The sequence below is a fragment of the Drosophila erecta genome, unplaced genomic scaffold, assembly GCF_003286155.1.
Source record: "Drosophila erecta strain 14021-0224.00,06,07 unplaced genomic scaffold, DereRS2 tig00000000-arrow-pilon, whole genome shotgun sequence".
Taxonomy (NCBI): Eukaryota; Metazoa; Arthropoda; class Insecta; order Diptera; family Drosophilidae; genus Drosophila; species Drosophila erecta.
The window spans coordinates 26,504,994-26,531,033 of record NW_020825194.1 but is presented as its reverse complement, the minus strand read 5'-3'; the positions used below and the strand labels follow the sequence as shown (position 1 = coordinate 26,531,033).

The following is a 26,040-nucleotide window of genomic DNA, read 5'->3' as shown; positions in this document are numbered from 1 at the left end:
AGAGGGTCGGGAATTAGGGCGGGGTTCAAGGGGCTCAGGGGGTTCAAGGGGTTCAAGGATCGAAGGACGAGCAGGGGAACGCAGGCAGCAGCGCCTCGCGTGACTGTGGCTGTCTCTCCTTGTTAAACAACAATTTGTTGAATTATTATCATACGCCGCCACCCCTTCACCCACACAAACACGGACCTGCGGAAAAGCCTTCAGCATCCCGACAGTGCTGCCAACTATACTTCGAAGGAGCTAAAATATTGGGTCAGCAGAAGTTATTTTTAATATTCTAGAAATAGCACACACTTTGTGCAAATCAATATATATTTCCCTTTTTAATAATGAAATTAGCCATCCATGCTTGCCATACTTCAAATAATTATTAGAACGTTATTAGCCATAGTTACAATGATAAGATAGATAGATAGATTTGGTGTGTGCTTTTGAGAGCATGTGAGCTTGTAATAAATCTATATCTCCTATATATTATATAAGTATATATTATTTCCTTGGTATGAGACTGAAAGATGTAAGCCGGAATTAATCTCACACTTAATGCAAACAGATGATTGGGTCAATTAAAATTTATAGCATTGTCTGGAAATATTTTAAGACTACTCGATTGCAGGCGAATTTGAGGGCTCGAAGCAGTCATATTGTGCCAAAGAAAAGCTTTTTTGGCATCTCAGCCACCACTAAGGGGTATTCGAGTGCATGTGTGTGTGTGCTTTGCTCACTTCGACGGCAAGTCAAATATGTTTAATAGCTAACTCGCTGTATTTGTGCGTCAGCATTTCCTCCTCAAACATTCGGAGCAAACAAAGCCGTGTGCCTTGTAATTTCAGCTGCCTTCCGGTGACTAAGGTTGAGTAGTGGTATGCGTCGGAAATGATGTTTTGAATAGCTCATCTGGTAAAAGGCTTTTACATTACAATTGCCCTAATTTATTGTTGCCCTAATTATCGGCTTACCGAACGCATCGGTAATAACGCATTATCGCGCCTGGAATTCCCCTTTTTATTGGTTCAAAACTGCTTCACTTGCAATAAATAGCGACTAACAAATTAGTAATGACAGCTCCACTGGCGATGGCAGCCATTTACTTTTTTTGTGCCAGAAAACCCATAAAAAGTATTTATGCTTTGTTCAATAACATTTCTAAAGAATTGAGAGAAAAATACAATAATGCGCTGTGTACTAATTGAAAGTTTAAAATCGCATGTATAATAACGCTAAAAGAGAAAAATACCGCAGGAGTATGTGATTTTAATATTTCAATATTTTCTTTAGAATTTGCACACACAAACCTCCTTTGACGCTTAAACATAAATATTTCATTCGCATTCCGTTGCTAACTGCTGTCTAGGCGTACATATAAGATATCTGAATATTTCTGCGCAATCCACAAAATGCGCGATTGTAAGTGAAAAGCTGTGTGATTACTCAAGAGAGCAACTTTCTGATTCAACTGCAGCAACTGCTGTCAAAATGTCATAAATTGAAGCGCAGCTACACTCGCCAAATAAAGCGGCCTCGCACACACAAACTTATCCAGTTGAACCCGGCGGAAGCCATTGCAATGCATTGCAAAACTCACCCACACATCGCCATCAAGAAAACAATCAAAGTCCTTACACGGACACGCGGTCGCACACACACGGCCACACACTGTGCGCACAGTCGCGGCTAAAACAGTAGCATCTAAGCTGCTGAAATCCAGCAGTTAGTGTTCGGCATGCACTTCAGCAAAACGTGAATAAATTATCTTAAAAATGCTGTGTAGCTTGCGGATTAATTCAAAGTAACATTAGAATTACTCGTCAAAAGGATAACAACTGCTCCTTCGAGATTTGTGATGTGCTTCAATTGATTATAAGCCCACTAATATGGCCACTAATATGTTTAAAACACATGTTCAATGAATGCACGAAAAATGCAAGATTTTTTTTTAATTAAGCCCACCGTTCTGATATCGTTCTTGACCCCAACTGTACCAGCCCACGCACACACGCACACTCGCTCGAGAGCGGACAATTAAAGAGCCCAGGAGTATATGCCGACTATTTGAGCCTCGCAGATGTGGGTCCTCCGGGCATGGCCCATGATTTTAGCTTTGTGGCTCCTGGGAGCGGGAACTCGGCCGCTGCATGGAAGTTATTGTAGTTTCATTGTCGCGCTACGGCTGCCAGACGCAATATATCGAAACATTTGCGTTCGGCTTTCAAGTGGAGCCGCACTCGCATTTGCACCGCCGCAGCAGCAACTTTACTCAATTACGTGCCTTGCTGGCTGCTTCCTGGCCCAGGACACCCCCCTCATCGATTCACGTCAACTACTTTGGCAGACTTTCTGAACGAGTTGAGCTCGCCTCTCAGCTATGAAATCAACGACTTTAGTGCAAACTTTCAACAATTTGCGTTTTGGCCACGGCCTGGCACCAAAATGGGTATGGCCAAGGGGCCTGCAAGCAGCAAATCGAAAGCGAAAACTTTCTGTGACTCAGACCCCTTGCCAGCTCTCCCGGCTGGAGCTCAGGTGAGGATGAGGACGAGGACGAGGATGTGGTGCCCGAGGTGAACTGCGGAGCCGGGGCAAAGTTTACCAAAGCTCCAGCCCAAATACCCAATGGGCTGTTTGATAAAAGTGACTCCCAGGGGCTACCCGTTTACATCTACATTAGCGAGGACGTCGGCATCGACAGCGATACTCGCTATAAATGTAGTTCGATGCACTGAGCGAAACGAGTAGGTGTTGAATCGTGGAAAAGTTTTTATAGACGCCAATGCACGTTTCAAAATCATATCGCTAAATTCTGAACTAAAAATATAAAATTTTTTTTTTAGTTTTTAATATCAATGTTTCTTTGAGTACTATAAATTAGTTTAGCTTTCAAAAACGTTGAACTCAAAGGAAACCTGCGAATTTAACAATTATTTCAAGACCTTTGGCTGAATTGGAACGAAACCGAGTTTTCTCCCAACTCACCCCAAAATACCCGCAGTGTATTGATTCCCGGTTTGATGAACTGTTGTAATAATATAGCGTCCGGAATGTCGTCTGGAGCTAAGGTGGTGACCCCGCCCGCCCACAGGTGGCGCTGCCGAGCTGCCAACATGCGATATTGTGCAAACAGTTGGGGAAAGTTTTAAAGTTTCCGACAGCCGCCATCGATTGCAGGCGAATGAAGGTGGTAACTAAATTATTTTGATGCCGGGCCAAGACGGTGGGTCCAACTCCCCAGATGACTTTGTATAAATTCAGCGCTGAAAAGTTAAGTCGCAACATGAAGGGCGTGATGAGCGGGCCGAGGGGAGTGGGGCATTAGGTGGTCTAGGTGCGTGAATGTTAATTAGTGGCAAAGTTCAATATTTCTGAGTTTAATGAAGGGACTTCCTGGCTGATTCGCTGATGATGCGGCCGAGTGAACAATTTCGACTGCTCGAGGTTAGAGGCACAAATCAAAACCCGATCGGATACAGTATTTAATTAATGAAGTTTCAGGCCAAGCAAATTGTTGATTTAACAAACAAAACAGGGGAAAAACAGGGAAAAACAGAATGGGCACTCAATGCTCTTCGGAACTCGCAACTTTGTGGCCCCTCATATTTCATTTGACTGGAGCCCCCAGACAAATAATAACATTTCTATTAGTTGGTAAAGTTTCATTTCATTTCAACTTTGTTTCCGTTTCCGTTCGCCTCTCTAAGCGGGTTTTTGATGGACTTCCAGCCAATTTCACCGATTTCATTGTTGACACAGTCGCTAGTCGGAGTTTCTGGGCGCAAAAGCCAAGAGTAACAAGTAAATTGGCCACTTTTGACACTTGCTAAATTGCTTTTTTCAGCCATCGTGCCCATTGCACGTTGTCAAGCATTTGGCCCGCATTTTCCCAGTTAATTGGCCCTTGGATTAGACACACAAATCAGAACAATGGGCCCTTATGGGGCGCAATAAAATGTTTGATAATCACCAACATTATATAGAACATAAATTCACGGCTCGGAAACCTGGCTGCCCATATCAAACGCCATCGATCTTGCCAATTGAGTTAATACTGACAGCATTGACTGTCTATCAACTCAGTTTTTATCATCATAGTGGTTCGCCGGAATGGAAGTAAAATCCAGACAAAGGCCACCGTTGCGTGCGGGAATAATGTATATTTTCAATATAAAGAACCCCGATCACCTGATTAGAACCCACTCGACTCGTAAGTCATAGTTTCTCAGCTCCAATAAAACTCCGAAATGGCCGATTTTGATTTGTATCGATGGACTCGCCTGACGTGCAACACCTCCATAAGGGTTAGCCACATTATGGCCACCCTTTTGCCCACGGAGCTTCTGCTCGCCGCCAGTCATTTGTTTACATTTTATTGTTATTGTTGTCGTTGATGGGATTAATAAATTTTCCATTATCAAGATTTTCCGCACCGAGCTGCGCAACTTGCAGATAAGTCGTCGGTGGGAAATGGGGAATGGGAAATGGGGAAAGGGAAACTCGGGAACAGGGCCCTTGGCCATTTGTCTATCGGGCATTATTTTCTGGCTGGTTAAATTTATATACACACCGAATGTTGGCTAACGAGCGTTTCGCAGTTGACTTAAGTGCCACTTTTTATCAGCCCGTAAATTACAGCGACTGCCCGCGAATCATTTGATTTCTCAATTTTTAACAGCATCATTCATCTGCATTAAGCCCGGCAACGCGACTAATCACATAAATCACTTAACGGCCACGCAGAAAACGGAGGACCGGCTTAGTTGCTAGTAGTTGGTCTAGACTCCTGTCCATTCGCGGCTAATGCAATCATGTCAGGAACACTTTTGCCTGCTTCATATTCGAAAGAGTTGCTGGATCTGGCCATTAAAAATAGCCATTAAAATAGCTGCTCATAGTTCTGCACAAAAGCGGGACTTGCAGAGTTTTCATCCGACTGAATTTCCACCAACACACTGCATTCAAACGAATGCATTATTAGTTATTATCAAAGGAAAGTCCCTGTGCTGTGAATATTCTCCGCTTCTGCGGAATAGCCAACTGCGTAGCACTGCGCGCAGTCAGTGGAGCCGTCGGACTGCCGCTAATAGTTTTTAAGTATAATGCAATAAAGATGAAAATCCGAATCATGCTTCATCAACATCAACGTCAACAATATAATCATCCCCCGCCGGAGACAGCGACTTTTCAACGCAGTTGCCAGTGGTCGGGGGTTCGAAGTCGGGATCTGGAAGCAGAGTGTTCCGACTGTGGAACTCCGAGGGAGGTGCAATGCTCGTCAGGCCGTCAAGGGCTGCTGCGTAGCCCCTGGTCGACAATTCAATGTCCTGCTCAATTTGTCCGCATAAAAGTGGGCGGCAGACTGGTGCCCGTGCTTATTTGTCGGCAGAGGAGGCTACAGCTGCTGCCCAGTGAGCTGATGCAGCTTAGGCGACCAAGTGCATGGCACCAGGACGAACCGACGAACTCTTTGTCTGCCTTGCACTGGGAGAAAATGGGAGGGCCGAAAAATTTTAGGTAATTTATAGTTGATAAAAAGTGTTTTCAGGCAGAAATATAATTCACTTTGTTAATTCACGAACATTTTCATGCAGAGTTGTTGATTAAGCAAAAGTAACTTTGTGTGCAAAGGAAACATTTTTCTCTGCTGCTGAGTGCCACCAAAGCGGCCACTGCTTTCCCATGCCGGTTTCCCATGGAAAAGCGCAGCCAGCGGCTCTGGCATGGCCTCTTCTCTGTAGCCTGTTCCCTGGCCTCTGTTCCGTTCTGGCCCGGTGCCCCAGCCCCATCCCCATCCCCTGTCCTCTGTCCTTCGCCATCCGTCCGCCGGGATCGTCCCACTTTGTCGCACTCCGTCCGGCAGGCTGAACGTCTGGCTGTCCGGCTGTCCGGCGGTGTCATCGTCCATGCTGACAAACAAAAGTGCCGACAACGAGCTCAAGGGAAGTGAGTGACTGTGACTGACCCGGAAAACATTAAAGGCTGACTGGGTGGCCTGGTTGCTTTGGTAGCTTTGTGCGTCTAGGAGTTGGAGTCGGGATCGGGATCTGGAGCTAAGCTAAATGCCCTTAGCCAGCTCAGCTGCTGCGGAATAATAAAGCTGGTTGCATAAATATTTATGGCTCGAAATTAATCAAAATCATAAAAAGCTCTGAGAGCCCAGCCAAATGAAATGAGCCAAATGCAAAACTAGTTAATTAGTTTTTCTCACGCACACACACACGCTCGGCAGTTGCAGTTACATGTGAGGCTATCTAAGGCCCTACAGCGGCGGTCATTCTGATAGCAGTCAAGGCATCCCTCTTATTTGTAGACAGCGAAAAAATAATTTAAAAATATTATATTCTTTTTAACTTTAGTCTGATGTTATTAACACTATAATAAAGCTTATTAGTAGTCGACTTCCCCTAGTATTCTTATTTTGAAGTTAAAGATAGATACAAAACTGTATATCCTGTATAATCTGATGTTATTAGCACTATAATAAAGCTTATTAGTACTCGACTTCCCCTAGTATTCTTATTTTGAAGTTAAAGATAGGTACAAAACTGTCTATCCATTAGCTCAACCGCAACTGTATGAACTCGAACACGACTGGCAGCTGGAAATTCGTTGGCAGCTGCCATGTAACCATTTGGCCAAAGTCCCACGTCCACATCCACTTCCCGGCATGTGGCTAAAGCTCTCTGGCTCGGAGACCGATGGAATGTAGTGGCCATTACTGAATTATTAACAAACTCAATTAAAACGAGCACTAATTTTGCCAACTCTCCGCCCGACAAGCCACGCACACACTCAGCCGGAATGGAAGCTTTTTAAAATGCCTGTGCATGTGAATGCAACGTAATTGTGAATGCGAATTGGCCAAGGTTCGGCCGGAATATCTTTGCTGGCAATTTATGGCCTCAAATAAATTAATGAAATTAAATTTGAATTTGAATTTAAAACAAATGACCGCAAAATATTTACAGCAAAATTAAATTATTAGGCAGGCCTCAGCGGAGCAAGTTCGATATAAACTCAGGAGGCGAGCAGCTGCTGCAAATCGAATTTAGCCAGGCAAATGTTCGGGCCGCAAATGCATATTTGAATAGTTTAGTGGGCATCTTGGCCGACTCGACTTGTTTGCCCTGCCAGCCAAGCAACTACACAGGCTGCCTCGCCATTTGTTGACTTCGATAATCCTTCAAGTTTGTTGACAATGCGGCTGCGACTTTTGCCCTCAAAAATATTCCGCAAAAAACTCCACAAGGCTCTCGAACACTCTTGGTAACATCCCATAAGTAGAGGAAAGTGCAACATGCTACCCGGCCCTCCTCAGTTGCCGCAAGGAGCAGCACTTAATAATTACTTGAGCATTTTGTGGTGTACACTTAGGAAATGCGTTAGGCACATTGCTTATTAAGTAAGACACTTTACAGGACACGGAAGCCACCTACTCGACCTAAATTATATTAAATTATCGAATCAATTAATGTTTAACAGAGTACAGCTTATATAGTCATGCTTTAGGGACTCAGGAACCAACTATTCTTCAAAGATACTTATTTTTCGCTTTTCTGCCAGTGTACTTATATGAGCCAGACTTTGTCTGCGATCTTTTCTCCAAGAGCGTTTGTATATATAAATGACATGCTGTAAACATGTGTTTGCTTTGGTGTTAAGTAAGCTCCCAAAAACTTGCTTGTCAATTTTCCGTAGCTGCAAGTCGCATGTGCAGCTGCTCTGATGAAGCAAACTGAATTACCTTCTAGACTGGCACTTAAAATTAAACCTTTGTCGGCCATATAGCTTTAAACCAAGTCAGACTCGTTCCCAAATTAGCATGGAGCATTTTCTAAACCACTTTCGGCGGTTTCTCACCTCCATAAGAGCGTAGCTCCATGCCGCCAGCAAATGCTTTTAGCGCTTTCGCTTATTTATTTTTGGAAAAGTCACATTTTATGCGCTCTTGTTTGTTAGCCGCATGTGTTGGAGCTGCAAACAGCAAGCAGCAAACAAAAAATAAATGAATAACCCAACAAAACATCGAAGGCGGAAACTTTGCCTGTTGTTTTCCGCTGCTGTAGCTCGTGGTTAACTTTGATATCTGTGCGCACTTGTAGAAAAAGTGTATGTTTGCATTTCCTAGTTCATTGTCATTTTACTAACCAGTAATATAACGCTTTGTCTGGAATCGTAATAGCCGTAAGCTATTAAGACAAGATATAAACTTGAAGGCTTACACAATTACTAAGATTTCTAAAAAACTCCAATGTGCAGCCCGATTTCTTTCGGTGCTTCTGGGCCGAGAGTGCCTGTCTGCTTGTAGACTCACATTTTTTTCGTTCTATTTAGTTTGGTTTGGTTGCTGCTGAATAAAACATTTTCACGGTTTGCAGACCGAAAGTAACCCGCGAGCTACCTTCATATCAAATGTGCTCACACCCGCAGAAGCACATGCCACATACCACTGCGCCATACACGGCGTATGCTTGATGTGTTTTAAAAGTGTGTGTTTATGCCCAGCACAATGGCCGCCTCTGTGTGTGTGTGTGTGTGCTCTAGTGGGAGTTTGGAGCTGTCTTGGATGTTTTGTATGATGTATAGTGTGCATATGCACGCCTCCTTCGAAATGCTCGGCGGCAGTAAAAACCCTTTTCATTGTTGTTTACAGATCATTGACGTTGATTGTTTAAATGAAATGTTTGCCTTAGCTCTTATTTGTGCTATAAAAATGGGCGGGGGAGCGGGCAGCTTGCGGCCACATAAAGTGCCCAGTATAAGCTAAATATAAGCAGTGGCTGAGAGGTGTAGTTTGAAATGATGACCTGGAAAACCGCCCTGCGCAATGTTTTATTGATAGCTATTAGATGTGGGGCCACGCGTGCTAATATTAGCAATCCGTTCAGCCCCGATAAGTAGACCTGGTATTTTTCCGCCCCAAATTCAAGCGAGCTGAGATCTATTTTCTGCCCTTTTTGCACGACCCCAACTTGACTTGAGTTATAGTCGACCCACAGCACGCCCCCTAATCCACGCCCTCACTTAGCGTTTTTCGTTAGCTTACACCTTACCGCGTTATTAGGGCTTGAAATTATAATTTTCCCCGAATTCCTTGCCTTTCGGTCCGAGCCATGCAATTATGCGAACAACCTTCGAATACAAGTTTAATTGCTTTTTGCATTTCCACACAAAGGCGTGCAATTAGCCAGCAAAAATACAAAGAAAAAGGATCCCACAGACGTCGAGCAAGTCCTTGCTTATATCTTCCTTTCACGTTTCTCAAAAAAGTATAAATCTAATCATGCATCAGAAAGACGGCCCAATTTAATGGTAATACGCGGATGCTACATAGTAAAGCGGATCTTTCTCTTAGCATGTAATTCAGTTGCATTTAATTAACTTAAATGGTATTTTAGTTATTATAAATATGATTTTATGATAGATTAAATATGATAGTTTGGCAAGGAATGCTTTTTTATATAATTTGCTACATGGACCCATTCAAACCACAAGTTTTAAGGTAGGATCTGACACCCCCATGTTGAATTATCAGTTCAACAAAAAATAGTAAACGAATCTATTTGTAGTTTATTATATATACCCGCAAAACGGACAATAAGGAAGCACTTTTTACTAGGCCACCAACTTTTTGCACTAACTGTGTTGTCCGTTGCGAGTAAATTTTTGTTTGTCGAACACGTGCAAAGCGAAAAAACTTTTCATTGTACACGCATTAATTTCCATATGAGCGTAATTTCCATCTGGCCTTTCGTCTCTGACGCTGTAAATATTATACATTTTCACCAGGAACTTGAGTTTCATTTGGTACACATGGCGAAAAGATTAAAAAATTTTCCATTTATTTGTATCAAGAATTTATTGCTGCATTGTGAAAAAATTAAATCCATACTTTGCTTTTTCTTGTTTTTTTGGAGATAAACCAAACAAATTGCGTAAAATACTTGCTTAAGCCAACTCATTAGGATTACAAATTATCCAAAACCCATTAAAGATAAAAAATAAGATTATCATAACACTACATAAAAAATCCTGAATGAGTTGAAGTGCTAAAACCGAACCCGAAAAATGACAGCATTTGTTTTCAGTGCAGCAGTGACGTGTGAGTCCTGTCGGCTTTCATTGTTTTATTTTCGGTTCGGTTTGGTTCGTTTGTGTTTTGTATTTTGTTTTAGGTGCTTCCAACGCGCCCATCAACAACAACAGGCGTAGATGCAAATACAAACAAAAGAATTCATTATTTTACTGCTGTGCATTTAAATTTGATACAATACACGCCATTTCTACACACCTACGAGGCCCACCGACTACATATTCGCACTTTCATTTCGGACATGGTCCTTGCATTGTGTGTATGTCCTTTCGTGCCTTTTTCCCAGCCGCTCCCGGTTTGTTTTGTTTTTTTGAGTTTTGCATAAATTTTCGGCCCTTTCGTTCTGTTTGCTTTGACCTGGTTTTCCGCCAGGGCTTTTCCCACTTTTCCCACTTTCCCACCAGGCACGGCCAGTTTGTGTGTGCTTCCTTGCCTTTCCGTCTCCGTTCGCTCATCGCCGCTCTTGTGCGAGCATTTTTCGGCTCTCATTAAAATAGGTAAACAAAATCGCATAAAATTTCCTGATAGACAACAGATAAGAGTTAAAACTTTGCGCAAACTCCGGCGGAAAACTCTGTTCGGGCCAGTTTGGTTAGGCAAATGAAGTGTAATTCCCGACGAGAGCGCAGCCCCATAATGCTTTCACCGACTTACTGGGAGTTAAATGCTCAAGTGGCGCAATTACAGGTTAACTTTGGACTCGATAAGGGTTAAGTGTCCGCCATTACGTCAGCTTTGTTTATTATTTAAATGAATAACTCTTCAGTTTGAAAGGGCTTAGCAATTCATTGTTTTCAATTTTGTTGCAGGCAAGTGGAGGGGGAATAAATCCGAAACGTGTAGTATCTTACAGGAACCAAGTATACTTGTACATATACGTCCGAATTCATAGCAGAACAATTTTTACAATTTGTAAGTAAAACAAATGAGCCATTTAATTTTATTATGCCACTTTTTAAAGAAAACCAAAATTCAATCCAACAATTTTAAGCAAACCTACTGACTCATTCTTTGCCTAGCTATACTGTAATAGTTCGTATTTTTAAAAATATCAAGCAAACTGAAAACAACCAACTCAAATATTGATACAGAAGCCACACACAGTCACTTGTGATTCAGCTCGTCCAAAAAAGCCTAATGTGAAACTTTATATTGAAGTACTTTCCCCAAAAATATGAGTCATAAAATTAATTTTTATTATTATTAGAAAGCTTAGGTTTGCAATACATTATTTTTGAGGTAAATTAATATGTTTTCTAATATTTCGAAATTGTTTCTTCTATCTTTATTAGTATAAATTACGGTAGCAATAAAGCTAAAAGTAAAAATGAGGCTAAAATTACCACTAGTTTTTGTTGCTCATTTTAAAAGAGCTATATTTCTGTCAATGAATTGTATAATTTACTTTTATTATACTGCAGTGAAATTTATTTGCTTGCAACGACTATTGCTTAACAGCTAAATACAATTTGCTTTACTAAATAAACTAACTTTGAACTCCGCTTGGGGCTCTTAAAGAAATTCCTGTCGTATTTCTTTTATCAGCTGATACCAAACCACTTTTCCTGCACAAAAAATAACCCAAACCGAACCGAAGGGAATTAGTTGCTCTAAACTTATAGATAGACCTGTGCCAGCCACATTTCTTTACATTCCCTCTAGGTAAGCCCGGATTTTACGAGCATTCCTATAATTTCTGCCCGAATATGCAACGCCTTTCGGCGTCCAGCTCACAGCGCTTTTGTTTGGAGTCCTTAAAGCATTCACTTGGGAATCCTAAATCAGCCTTACTACCATAAAACGTCCATACTCATTCCGATTCCTATTCTGAGTCCGATTCCTTCCGTTGCCCTGGGCACTGCAAGCTCACTAGGTCAACACAAATCAGCATAAGCCACACAACTCCACATCGGACAATAACATTTTTATGTGTTAAGCTTTATGACAAAAGGCCAACACAAATGCGCACAAGGAGCAAGTGCAAGGGAAACCCTCAGTGCGTGAAAGTTGCTGCAAGTTGGCATAGAAAGTTTACCGATTTGTTTTGGCCGTAATAAATTCGGACAGCTGTAAGCATGCAACAAATGGGGAATAAGCAAAACAAACGGTCTCGGCCATTGCAATAGTTCAAAGGAAAAGTCAAGGACCCACGGACGGCACTTCGTCCTTTTTTCTGCGTTTCCGAGCAGCCAAGGATCAATCTTTTTCCGCAGCTGCTCCACATGTTTCTCGTGCTGCGAGTGCCACTGTCAAAAATGTCGAGCTTGTGTAAACGAGCAAACAGCGAAGTGGGCGTCGGGATGTTCAGCTATCTGCCAGACTCTCGCAGTTAACCCGTTATTTGCCCAGGATCTGGCGAAATCCTGCGACATCTAAGCCTTCTAAAGTGAATAGACCGCCTAGAACCGTCAACAGCTTAGGAAAACCCATGCTGCAGGTCCTCAAATTAATAGTAGGCAAAGGAAACTTTGATAAGGAATAGTTGTAGAATTTGGTACATTTTCTAGCACAATAAAAATTAGGCAACATGGGTTAAGAGCATTCCATTCCATTCCGCATCAACTTAAAAATACGTTTTGTGCGTGTTGCTCTGGCTGCACTTGTTTTGTTTTCCTTGGCATGTTTTTATTTCGTTAATTTTGTTGTTGAGGCATCTGTTGCCTGCCTTCTGTTTTTCCTGTATCCGTATTTGCATTTGCGTTTGTGTTTGTGTTGGCTTGTTTGCCCTAGCCCCTGCCAAGTAAAATAATTTTAAATGTAATTCTCGGATGCGCCTACCACTCGGGCATGCAGCGCTTGGGATGCGATGGCCCACTTCAGAGTGGAGTGTTACTTTTGGCAAATGTCAGAGTGCCTCTACACACACTCCAGATCCATGAACCCCTAAGCTCCCTGCCCCTCAGCTACGAGTGCACATCTCCTGTTGGCAGGACATGCATAAATATTATAAAACGTGCTGCTGCCGCAGATAGGTAAGTGCAGATGCCGGCTGTCTGGCCAAAATGCTTAGCCCGGCCCTTGCAAATAAGCCACTTGCCGATTGTCTGTCCTCGGGCCTATCTGTGTGGTGGAGCTTGGTCCCGGTTTTTGGCGTGCTCTTTGGCTTGTTGTAAGGAGCTTTCATGCCGGGCTAACTGGCTTGAACCACTCTGTGCAGCAGGCAGGCCGTAAACTTCGGCCAAATGCTGGTAGAAGTCTGCCCATTCATTTTTATTTTGATTTGGCAAATTTTATTGCATATTGCCTTCCCCGAATGTAATCATTTTCGAGATTCGTCTTCTATTTCCCTTTGTTCAATTGGCTTGGGGAATATTTTCACTCATTTGTGTGGCCGATAACCCTATGCGTTCGCCTGAGACTTTTAATTGAAAAATGTCCATAAGAACACATTAAAAATGACGAAACAAATACACGGACTCCTTGACCAGTGGGTGGCTGAGCTCAAAGCAATTAACTGCCAGTTAAATGCAATTAAGTGCAGCACGCAGAAGGATTCCATGAATATATTACGCCCGCCACAGCCGATTTAATCGGTACAAGGCGATAAACATTAAAGAAACCCGTGCTCGCTTTCCGCTTAAGCCGGGATTTGTCATATGCAGAGTCAAATACTTAATTAACTTGCTGTTCCATACGCACTTTTCGAGGAGGTGGCAGGTGGCAGGTGGCAGGTTGCAGGTGGAGCAATCCGTGCGGCAATCGCGATAAGTGCAACCACAATCGGGTGGCAATCTGGAGCAGTCGCAAAGTCCACAAACAATGTGCGGACTTACAAGTTGAATAGAGTCATATACACGCACTCCCGTTGGCCAAGATGCCAATACACATAATTGTAAGGATGTTTATGTATGTACGTATTATGGAGGCCACGGCTCAGGACAGAGGACTGTGTGGCCGAATACACCATTAATTTTTAATATCTATTTAACATTTCAATCAGCGGAATCGCAGCGCCCGCCGCTCGATTCGTATACAAAATTTAATTAATATTTAATTTTTCATTTATTGTATTTCTGTGTTTTGCCTGCAATTTTCATGACGCATCGCGCAGCGCTAATAAAATTAAATGGCCCAAACGGCACAGGACCGTACCACACACACAGATACTCCGGCACTCACACACTCTCACACAGGCACACTCGACCGAATCAGTTGCGCTTTTGCTTCTTTTCTCGTTTGGCTTGGCTGCTTGTTTTGTGGGTTCCACGCGCCGCGTTTTGCTCCTCCAGCGGATTGGATTTTTGGACTTTCGCGTATCCTTGAGCAGAACACCGTAGCGCCACGTTCCGACACGAATACGAAACTGAGCCACGGCATTGGCAAAAACGCTGCCGAACACCAAAATATCCTTTGGCTCGGTCGATTCCATCTCGGGGACTTTTGGGCTCGTCACGCGAAGAGTTCCTTCGGAGGAGCAACCTCGTTTTCACTCAATTACCGAATGAAAGTAAGAATGGCCCGAGCTCGGCAAAGAGAGTGTCTCGGCAGTTTGAGTTTGTTTTGGTTTAAATTGCATTAAGGCACTGCCAAAGTGGGCCTATCCCAAGCTCGTTTGCGTTCTAGTCCTGCCTGCAGGATGATTTCAAATAAAAGCCAGCTTAGCCTTGTTTAAACGAAGTAAAGTTAGCTAGCGCTTCATATGCGTAGTACATTTCTTCATTAGGTTTTATATTCATGGCATTTATATTCTTGGCTGTTATTTTATGCATGCTGGTATCAACATCACAACCGGGAACTACCTTCTTCAACCACCAACCATTTTAAAAACATCCAACTTATCTAAAGTTATTCTGCAACTTACTGTATGTATTTAGCATCCATAAAAAAGGACAGCGGACAAGTTTCTTGACGTTTTTAATAAGCCCCTTATAGTAAAAATAATACCAGTTAAGACTCTTATTGACTTAAATATTTTTTACCTCAAACCCAGCTTCAGGCAAACTGCGATAAAAAGTACCTATGAAAGAGAAAATTTCCCTACAAATTTAAATACTTCTCTTTTCTTCAAGAACCAGCGCCTGCGCTTGCTCCACCTTCCAGTCAGCATAACAGAAATTATAAGAGTAATTTCCTTTTGGGATTTATTCGCTTTATTCAGCGCTCTAGAAGTCGAAGAATCCGTACATTTTTAAAAATAACGAATATCGGGATTTAAAACTTTGATTCAATTTGCGGACCTAAAATCATAAAAAGACTTAGCTCAATGTTCCTTCAAATTCAAATCACTTACCCAATATTTTTAGAATTACATCTTCATTATCTTCCAAATCTGTAAAATTTGTTAAAGTTAATATCTTTAATAAGGGATATTTTTTGGGAACTACTTTTTTCAGAAATAACTAAATTAAAATTAGTTTGCCATTAAAATTTGGTTTCCAGGCATTACATTTCACATCATTGACTATAAAATGACTTTAAAATAATGATGAAAATTTAATTACACATGCATAGTTACTCGAATCTAGTCCAACCATTACGATGTAGTGCTAATTTATCCATTATATTTCTTATATATCTTACCCTATCGTGTGTATTCGGCAAGGGAGGTCGAGCAACTCCAGTTCCTGTGGGTCTGTTCCTGTTGGAGGTGGGATTGGACGAGGACGTGGAAGGCCTGGTCCCCTTTATGCTGGTCAGGGGCCTTGGAGCTGACTTTGCTGCTGGTTTTTCAGGCATTTTCAGGGCGCGTTTCAAAAGTTATATGAGACTACTGACAGTAAATTTCCACATGTTTCAATCACTAGTGAGCACCAACGAATGAATTTAATGTGGTCGCCCACTATATGCCTCGAAAATCGAATCAGATTCACATGAAGTCTTTCAGAATGCAAACGAATACCTGTCTGACTTTGAGTCTGACTTCCAGTCACAGGCCATAGGGCAGTCCACTCACTCGTCAGTCGTCACGGCAACTTGGCTGAAGTCTCATACTCGTAAATATACTTACAACACAGCAGCAGACGGATGACAATGATCTATTATTACTGCCCCTCAAGGGTAATAAGTAATTATTTGGGCTGAATCAAAAACATGCGTAACGAAGGATTTAGGGGAATGCATTTCAAAATAATTTATTATCGCTAGCTGTGGAAACATGTTTCGAAACTAGTTTCTTTTAATAAATAACTCGACTTATTTTGTGGAAACTCTAAGTTTGGTAAATGCATTGATTTTTTGCGTTGCGTTTTAAAATCATCTGCGATGTCTAGTGAATTGAAGGCCGGTGTAAATGGGCACTCATCATAAATGTCAGCGCCTGAAATTACGCATAAAGCATAAAGCCATATAAATGGGTCTACTTAGGGCACACTATGTTTATGTACTTGCCGGGAAAACTGACGCACTTGCATGAAATATGTCCGCGTCCAACCACATATATTTTTTATAAATTAATTTGCATAAATTATGCCATGTGAGCCAGTCCAAGATGAAGCTAGGCCAAGCGTTTGCTATTTATCAGGGCAGCGCCGCGCCGCGCGAATCCCTCTAAATGTCTGGCTCAAGGCTCCCAGCAACAATCACTCACTCACTCATTCATTCCATCATTCGGCGCCCATTCACTCCACGCCGCCACTCCGCCACTCGCAATTTGCATTTTTCGCACGGGCATTGTCCGTCCGCCCAGCAAGCCAGCCAACGGTACCCAACGGTACTCCGGGAAATTCCCATTGCCAACGCCCGGGGTGGGGTGGAAAAGCGGGCGGTGTGGGCGGGGGCGGCGGCAACAATGTTGATTGTCTGCTAAAGAGCATAAAGTCGTAATGGAGTGAAGCAGATAAACATAAAAATAGCATAGAATTGTGGGCACACAAAGGCGCAGGCGAACGGGAAATGCGAGGGGAGACGGGAAAGCCAACTCGCCGAATGGAAAATGCACGCGTACGCGCAAATGTTATGGCCAATCACTTTATTTCACTTGTTTTCAATTTTCCTCAGCGCCCAACTTTTTCACTTTTCAGCACTGCCAGTTTTTTGTTGCTGAAATCACGTAGGGGTCATGCTAATCAGAGTGTGCTGCCAATACACTGAAACAAGTTGCCAGCGAATACGCATTGCCTAAAAGTAGGTCGAAGGTACTTGAATAATTCCAAATAATTACAGTGTCTAACATGTTTGGAAACCCACAGGAAATCTTCTAAACAAAATGGGAGATCGTGGACCTTATTTTATAATTTTATTACCTAGGGCATGGAGCTTAAAAGAATGAATTTATAATGAATCTAGGTCAGATTTTGGGAAAATCGAATTATTGAATGCTTTCTGTGCGGTCATGTTCCGCTGTGTAATCCCCTATCATCACAGGATAACCACAAACCATCAAATAATTGAGTCATCAAATGTTTGGCACACCCTTTTAGCTCGGTTGTCTTTTGCAACGGTTTTGACAATTAGCCGAACTATAAAATGTTTAAGTTTGAACACCTGAAGAGAAGGAAAACGGTTTCCCAAATGCCAAAACACCGCCACCCACCCACACTAACGCAGACGGGGATACACGCATATATTTAAGCCAATTAGCATTTATGTGCGTCGCTGGCTGGCTGAGCAAAATGCGTTACATTTCATCAAAAGCACGACACTTTGTTTTAATTTGAGCAACCGCACGCACACAAACAAACAAGCAAACAGGGCAACACCTACGCACACACCCACACACCCACGCATACAGTGACATGCTCTGGTTTTCGGGCTCGTCACGGTTTACAGATTTCCGTTCCCAAAGGTCCTTGCACGGGATATAACATTGTTTTGGGCAATTCGCTCTTACTGTGATTAATTTAAATGCACCCCATTTCCCGTCCCTCCTGGCATTTTTATTCCCCGTCACGTGTTTGGGATTCATAAATATCCTGGAAGCTCCCGGGCCGCAATTTTAAATCGAAGTGTTCATAGGAGAACACGGGTTTTGCTTTCGGCCAGGGCGCAATTAGCTCCCAATGGCAGACAACGCCTAAAGTTGCCGTGCTAATGGGGAATACCCTTTTGATTGTTGGGATTAGCTGGGTTGCAAGGAACCGGAATCATCGTGCGTCTGGAATTAATGTGGGAATCGTAATCATATATGAATTTTATGGGCCAGAACAGCGAAGTGAAACGCGTCACACCAAACAGCCATAAACTATGATTCCAGTAACTAGTAAGGGGTATGCAAAGCAGGTTTTCTATTTTACATATTAATTATTCGTTGATACTCCTTTTTACTACTATGCACTGCATAAAATTAAGCATCAAAGTGAGGATAACTTATTGTAAATAAATGTATCTAATACATGTTTGATTTTGCATCTAATATATAATACTTGCATAGAAGAAGTGTAGGTTTGGTCGATCGCTCGTTGGCACTGATCGATAAAGTATGTTTTTATAGACTAAAGTATCTTAAACAATACTAAAAAGGGTAAACTTCGTTCAGTGAACTCATTACGATGCCATCTGCCGGGCAACTCAGTTCAGCCGATTCGAAAATCGTTGGTTGCTTTGTGCAAGCACTGAACTGCATTGGGCCGGGTTATCCAATCCGTTTTCTCACCTCAGGTGTAAATCAATTTAGTTTTTGGCCACTGGAAATCCATGCCGAGAAGGGGACGGGGGCTAGGTACATGTGCACATGTCCAGATAGCATTACCTATCTGTTTCGGAGTGTGCGTGTAGCGTTTGGGTTTCCAGAGTGCGTGCAGCTAGCTATATGATCATGCATCATAATCCAAAACCCAGGGCTCACACGCACTCCTCTCCTACGGACGCCCACACTCAGATACACATCAGTTGCTTTGTAATTAATTACTTCACACATTGACGCCAACCAGCTTCGGGTGCTGGTATTCCCAGCCACAACCGACAGACAACGACCTACACAAATGTAAAGTTTACTCTCTGATTCCGATGGTGCCGATGCACCGGGGGAAATTACTGATCCCATACTATGGTTAGCTTTCTTCAAAAATTCGAAAAATTCAAAAATTCGTAGTTGTTCGATACAGCGGATTGTGGCCATTAATTGCTGGTCTTACTAGACGTACTCGTACACTGTGTTTATAGTGTGTATTACAATTAGGGAAGTGCATAAAAACGCAAAGGATGTACGATCCTGAAGAATTCGCGGTTTTTACGTATCGTATGTGGAATGTGTGCATACATTTCTTTTGCAGCATACTTTTGTCCATTTAAAAGAGTGGAACTTCAGAAATCTAATGCGATTTGTTTTTGCCCTAAGAAGTTAGATTTTAGAAGTTAGAATTTAGATTTTACAGTTTGTTTTTCCGAGTGTGGGGCTGTAGCCTTTGTTGCTGTTGCCGGTCTTGCTAACTAATATTGTTACCAGCTTTTGGATAGTTAGCTGCATGTTTGGTTAGCTGCTCCTGCCGCTCCCCGCCGTTGTTCATATCGTAAATTATGTGCCATTTATGCGGCATTGGCTTGAAATGGAAATTTGTCCCATTTGTTGCTCGGCGAGACACTTGAGTATTCATATGGGATTGGAAGCCCCTGGCCCCTTGTTTGGCATTGATTTATGTGACCGAGTAAATTTGGCAAAATATTAAATGAAACGTTAAGCTCGAAATTATCTTTCCCGGCGAACTAGGCTTGACTTATAATAAGGGCAACTCGCTCTCAAGCCTGAGCGAATGGCTATGCCCTCAATTAGGCCAACAAAAGTTGGCTTGCAAATTGAGTTAGCTGCATTGCCGTGCATTCGAGTGGGTCCAAGAAACTATATAAAACAGCCCAGGAAGCGGCAGCTGTGTAAGGTGAGAGCGGTTTGTTTGCCATTTTAATGAGCCAGAGCGAAGCTGAAGTTGGAGAAAGAGCCTGATTACGGGGGAACTCGCAGCGCAAGTGGCTTAATTATGAGTTGGAATTAGTTTGGCTTAAACGCAGCGCACCCTATCACATTACGCGCTGCGCATGCGAGCTCTCTAATTAAACTTTCATGCCAAAAAGTTGCGCATTTGATTATGCAGCTGACCAATAAGTGCAATCATGTTGCAGCGGCCACGGCAATTAACTGATGGCGGTGAGGCGCGGGTGTCGGGTGTCGGGTGGCCGGCGAACAAACTGTTGGCTTAAACTCAAAAGCGGCAACAATTTATGCGGGCGGGCTGCGCGGCCAAAAAGAACAAAATTGCAAAGCAGCAACTAAAAAACCAAAAAACCAAAACCAAAACGACAACATAAACAACTCGCATATGAGCATTTGGCCAGTTGGCCAGTTGGCCAGTTGGCTGTCCCATCGCCACTTCACGTACATTGTGGCTACCACATTGCAACCGAAACAGCCAACAAATAGTGAACTTTTTCTGCAGCGGTCGGGAGAGCCCTCCACGTCCATGTCCGTGGTATGCAAACATTTTGAACAAATAGTTAACTAATATTTCGAATGATGTTGCTTTGCGCAAACCCTTTTCCGCACGGAAAAATATCTGTTCAATTTACAGCTATTCAGCTCGGACCCTGATTCGCCTTTCAGTTCTATTCAACACCTTTGTGTCCGAAAGGCTTACAATTCACATTTTCATGTAGCACAGGGGCAGCTACCTGCAAGTAAATTGCTTTTAAATTTATGAACAACACTTGCAATTAAGAAGGCCCGCTCTGATGATTCGACTTCTTTAAAAGGCCACCATGAATCTGCTCTTCTCCTCCGCGGCCAGCTGTCTTCAAATGTTCCACTAGAAGTATTTTCACACAGCAATTTTCAGACTGGCAGAAGTGCCGGGCGGCAGGAGCAGCATCAGGAGCAGCAGCAGCAGCAGCAGCCGCATCAGGAGAGGAAAAAAGGAAAACAAAATATTATGTAATTTTACATTCAAGTGAGCGGAAAATATAAATAAGCAGCAGGTGCTCATTTCCTGTTCCGCAGCAAACATGGTACAGTCAGCATACAAGCACTCGCACACCAGCTGCCCGCCATGTCCTGGCCCAAAGGACATGGGTGGCCAGCGGGGAGGGGCGACGCATGCACGTGAACTATGACCAAAACACTCGGACACTGAGAAAAACTGCGCTTTGTCCGGGTGGGCAAGAGCCATCAGAAATAACAGCCCGGAATGCAGAAATGCAATACTCAGTATGAGTTGTTTTAGTAATTTTAGAATATATTTCAAAACTATCTTCAAAGAAATAAGGATATGTGAAATTATTGCAAAGTGTTTAACTGTAAAACATCAAATAAAGTTATTTAGAAGTTACAATGCTTACATTGAAAATAGTTCAAATGCAACATTATGAGCCAAACCAACAGTCTTGTGTTTTGGTGTTTAGTTTTCGCCAAAATCGAAGTTTCTCGCAGTGTACGATGCCAGAACCCAGTTTGTGTTTCTCGGGCGGAGAGCTGCGAGTGCGACGAGTTCATTTATATAAATGCTTCTTGGTGGGCGGGAGGCGCTTGGGTTCGTCTGAGGGCGTTTGCCACGCCCACGTTGTAATGAGCCCAGAGCAAAAACTAAACAACTTCAAAGTGGACAAAGGCAATTACTTTGCCAGGTGTCAAATGTGTGTGCGTACCAGTGTGTGGCTGTGGGTGTGTGGGTGTGGGTGTGTGTGTGCGGTGCTCCTGCGATGACGACAGGTGAGTCCGTTGAGTACCTGTACCTGGTCAAAGTCTATAATTAACAAATGATTAATTATGCATGACTTTGGCGCCTTCGCTCGTTATCAACACGCCCACATCACTTTCGGTCCTCCCCCAACCACCCAACCACCCACCCACCCACCGCCTCTTTTCCGGCGTTCGTTTCCTGCGGCACCTTTGTAGTTTTCCGCAAACTTTCCGTAGCCTTTGATTCATTAACATTTTGGTAATGTGACTCCGCCGCATTTCTATAAACTCCGACTCACATTAAGTCCCAGTCTCTTTCAGCCAATCTAAGGCCTAATGGTCTGGCCAGGCTTACGATTGCGTCTTGTTTTCCATTTGGCCGTCGGCCTATTTACATAGAACATGAGAGCAGGCAGCAGTCTCAACACAATTTGCATACGATTGCAACAAGTTCTGGCAGGGGAACATGACTAGGGATGGTGGTTTTGAGCTAATCTATATATAAGTAAATCACAACGTTGTGTGTTTAAAAGCCTAAGGTCATTCCCATTATCCTTTTGGAGGACAATATACAAGTGAGCGACCTGCAGACGACTGCAGCTCAGTAAATAGCTACATGCGCTTAAGGAGTATCTAAAGGTAATAAAGTAAATAAATAAATATTTTTCTTTATATATTATTCTGCCCAGACAGGACTTGATCAACGAAAAGCACGAGCCCTCACGAATCCATCCCCATCGAGAGGTGATGGTCCCCCGGGAAGGACATAATCAACCTGCCGCTGGGACATGTGTACATTGCATTCGGATTGGGTTGAGCCGACACTACCATGTCAGGCGGTAACAAGTCGGGCACACAAACATTAAACTATGGAGGTTAATTTGACTAGGGCCGCCGTTTGTGGCCGCCGCTGCCAGATGAATCGCCATGGGCTGACGTGGACACAATGCTGCAGTGCAACAATGCTGCAACAAAGACAAAGGATAAGCCGAAGTATATGTGTTCTTATGTGCGAGTACATGTTTTGAAATCTAAGCAGTCCGGCTGCTTTGTATTCCTATTCTCTGCGCTATATGTGTCGGGCAATAAAATGTCTTCCGCTGCAAGTTGCAGGCTGGCCGGCTTTGGGGGCAACGGTGCGTATGCGCAATTATTAAATGCAGCATGAGGCCATTTGCCAATGCAACACGATGCAACTGAGCATAATTGCCACCCCCGCTCCCCAAATGTTTTGTCCGTCGATGTTGCAGCTATTAACATTTACTTGTGCCGGGTGAAAAATGCGCGGCAAATGAACCTTACAAAGAGCCGGAGTGAAAAACAAGAAAGTCAGTTAACTGCAATAAGTTTATACCCTCTGCTAAGCTGTAAGCTGAAAACTGACAGTCAATAAGACACTTACCATTTACCAAAGACGCTTCACCGTCTATTTGTATTTGCTTACTTTTTATTTTTCAGTAAAAACGTAATACTTTATAAAAAGCTTGATATAGTTGCTTAGCCGTTAAAAATGTCCATTTTTTCGTGTTTTTCTGATAACCAATTTGCGACCAAACAATCGGTAATCTTTTCCATCATCATTAGCGAAGCCCGTGCTCCTTAAGCCATCATAAATATTTTGCCAGCCGCCACAAACAAAAGAGTGCGCTCGATTTTAAACAATTTTTCGGCTTCTCGCTTCTCAACAAACCGGGCATGCAAATCCGAAAATCCGATAACTGCAACAATAAAAGATATGTGTAAAGGGATAACAAAAATCGGTGCAACATGGCCGGTTGCAGTAGCACTATTGGCTTGGAACTGGTGGATGGTGGTAAGAGCTGATTGCTCCCGGCCTTGTGACCATACCAAACCCAGCCGAACCGATCTGTAGCTTTTTGTAATGCCTCAATTCAGTTACTGCGCTGCAGTTGCTGTCGCTTTTCGAGGGAAAGTGTCTCTGTTAGGGAACACTGAGAGAAATCCCCTCCAGGATGTGAACAGAGCTTACTGAAATATCTACTCATGCGTTGAATATATTCTTGACACACTTGTATATTTTATGTGATGTGATGGCAGCTTTATATAAAAGGAATTGTTAGTATCCGTGAGTTGTAAGTTATTAAAGTAGCACAAATTATTGCCAGATGGCTAGTACCATTGGTAGTGATTCTTTGCCAGTGCGCCTTTCGCCGCATTTCAGGACTCTAATTTAATTTTGTATACAAATCGAGGAGAACTCCCGCTCTTATTTCGTTATCGAGTTTTGTTTGTTAACGCTTAGCCCGGCGATTTTCGCGTTAGTTTCCCCACTTTTCGCCTTCGCGTTACATCGAAAACAATTTTGATCGCCGTTGCAGTGGCGTGGTGACAGAAATTTGCATTCAATGTCAATTTATGCAAATCGCATTGCCAGTCCTGGCGGCACTTGCGGATCCTTCCCCAGAAGACAAGACAAAACTGTGGCCAATTGTGGAGCTATATGCTAATTATACGGAATATTGCGACTAACCTCGATTTTTGGCGACGCGAACACGGCATGGCAAAATTTAATTCCGTTTGAATTTCTTTGCCCGGGAAACGACAGGAGTAAGTTGTGAGCGAAAAGCGATTGCAAAGGAGGAGAATCACGGAAAATATGAATGGCTCGACCGAATGGTCAGGTCAACCCGGGCTGAAGGATGGTGGCTGTTGGCTGGTGGTGATGGGGCTCTGCTCGGGACGTGGCCAGCAAAAGGAACAATAGAGCGTAAAATAAGTGCAAAGGCAGCGGGACGGCGTTTAGCGAAGAAAAGGAACTTGGCCAGCGCAAACGCGGAAAATCCAGCGAAATGAAAAATGAACAAAGTGCCCTAATGGCAGGGCACACGGCCGCTTGTACTCATTTCAAGAAGTACAAAAAACGCAAAAAAGGCACACAAAAAATCACACAAAAATTCACAAAAAATACGAGGAGGCCCGGAAGGGAGGAAGGCAAAAAATCAGCTTCAATTGAACAGTTAAACTTCCATTAATTGTGCGCCCGGTCAGCGCCACGTGGCCCAGACTCCTGCCGCTGCCCCAGCCAGTCCACTCCACTCCAATCCAATCCAATCGCAATCGCATTCGCATTCCACTGCCAACTGTGTCAGTTTCGAATTACAAATGCATGGACTGCTTGCCCAAACAGGTCAGTCTGCAAATTCGCGGTGAATTGTGCATTGGAAGTGGAAACGGCGCCTCGGGGCGAATCAATTAGATGATTGTATCATTAGGAACAAAAACAGGCGCCCAGGAAATTAACCAACATTTGGGCAGCTAATTGGCTGCCTAAATGGCTCAAGCTGCTCGTGTGGAAATCCATTGAGGGTCCTGCTCCGAGTCCAATGAACCGCACAGCGTAAAGTGTCGTCTTCCACACTTCATTGAAGGCTGTCAAAAAATTTTCAATTTACCAAATTAGTCCGGCAGATGTGTGGGCTCGAAGCGGAAGGATCCCACACACAGTACGAAAAGTTCTACTAAAAGCATGTACAAATATATATGCCTTTCAGTTTTCAACTCAATATTTTTTTAATAATTTAGAAGGCAATATAAAGAACAGAGCTTTTCATTTTTCAGAACCAATTAGCTTTCTTACAATAACGAAACCCCTATAACTATAGGTTCAATCGTTAAACAACTTAATGCTACTTTTGTTGCCTAATTGTTGCATTGCCTTCGATCTCACACAGATTTTGAGCAGTGCAGAGGCAGGAAAGGAAATTAGTATTAAGTGAAATGTAATGATGACAACGCCAACTGAAAATCGCCAGCTGACAATAATGAGCTGCCCGGCACAAAAGATACCGCTTTCCTTAAGCTCCTTTCGACAATTACAGCGATGGGGGCTGATACGGAAAACCATCGGCGCAGTAAAGCTCATTTTTCCAGGCGAACTTTTCACTCAGGCGGCGGAGAAAAATGGAAACCAATACGCATAAATAATAAAAAGAGCATTATGGGGGTGAGGGCGCGAGTGAAAACATAAATCATTGACTCTGAAATGAAAAGCTTTGCGCAACAAGTCGTCGAAACAATAAAAAACCAAACCCCATCCAAAATCCAGCGCGGTAACCCCACTCTGTGGGTTCAAAGGTGCCGGCGAACATTTGACCGACAGGAATGAAATATATGTTAAATTGAAAAAATATTAGAATTAATGGCTGTGGAAATGTAATGCCGGCGGAAGAAAAACTCGCAGCAGCAGAAATATGAGCCGAATACCTTAAATGGAATTTTATTTCGATGTTTCAATGTAATAACCGCAGGAATAGTCTTTAAAGTGCAGTTTACTTCTACTTTAAGGGCAGGCAAAATTTGGTGCAAAAGCTATCAACTGGAAACAATGAATACTTTAAGCTGATGAAACTAGCTGATTGCAACTAATCGAGCTGGGTAACTTCAAGTTAAAGCACTT

The 26,040-nt window shown here is 43.0% G+C and overlaps 1 protein-coding gene across 1 annotated transcript; it reads right to left on the bottom strand.

Annotated features, from left to right (window-relative positions):
* Positions 1–15,139: 15,139 nt before the first annotated feature.
* On the bottom strand, positions 15,140–15,888 carry LOC6552699. Its single transcript, XM_001978982.3, has 3 exons — positions 15,605–15,888; positions 15,315–15,353; positions 15,140–15,261 (listed from the first exon to the last, which is right to left on the bottom strand). The coding sequence occupies exons 1-2, from the start codon at positions 15,758–15,760 to the stop codon at positions 15,330–15,332; spliced, it is 180 nt and encodes a 59-aa protein (XP_001979018.1). The 5' UTR covers positions 15,761–15,888; the 3' UTR covers positions 15,140–15,261; positions 15,315–15,329.
* Between the last annotated feature and the right edge of the window lie 10,152 nt (positions 15,889–26,040).

Excerpts from the sequence above, each read along its gene's own strand:
- LOC6552699 (XM_001978982.3), bottom strand. The coding sequence starts at position 15,760 with ATGCCTGAAAAACCAGCAGCAAAGTCAGCTCCAAGGCCCCTGACCAGC. Across the intron at positions 15,354-15,604 it reads TGCCGAATACACACGATAGG|ATTTGGAAGATAATGAAGAT; the intron begins GTAAGATATATA and ends CAAATTTTACAG.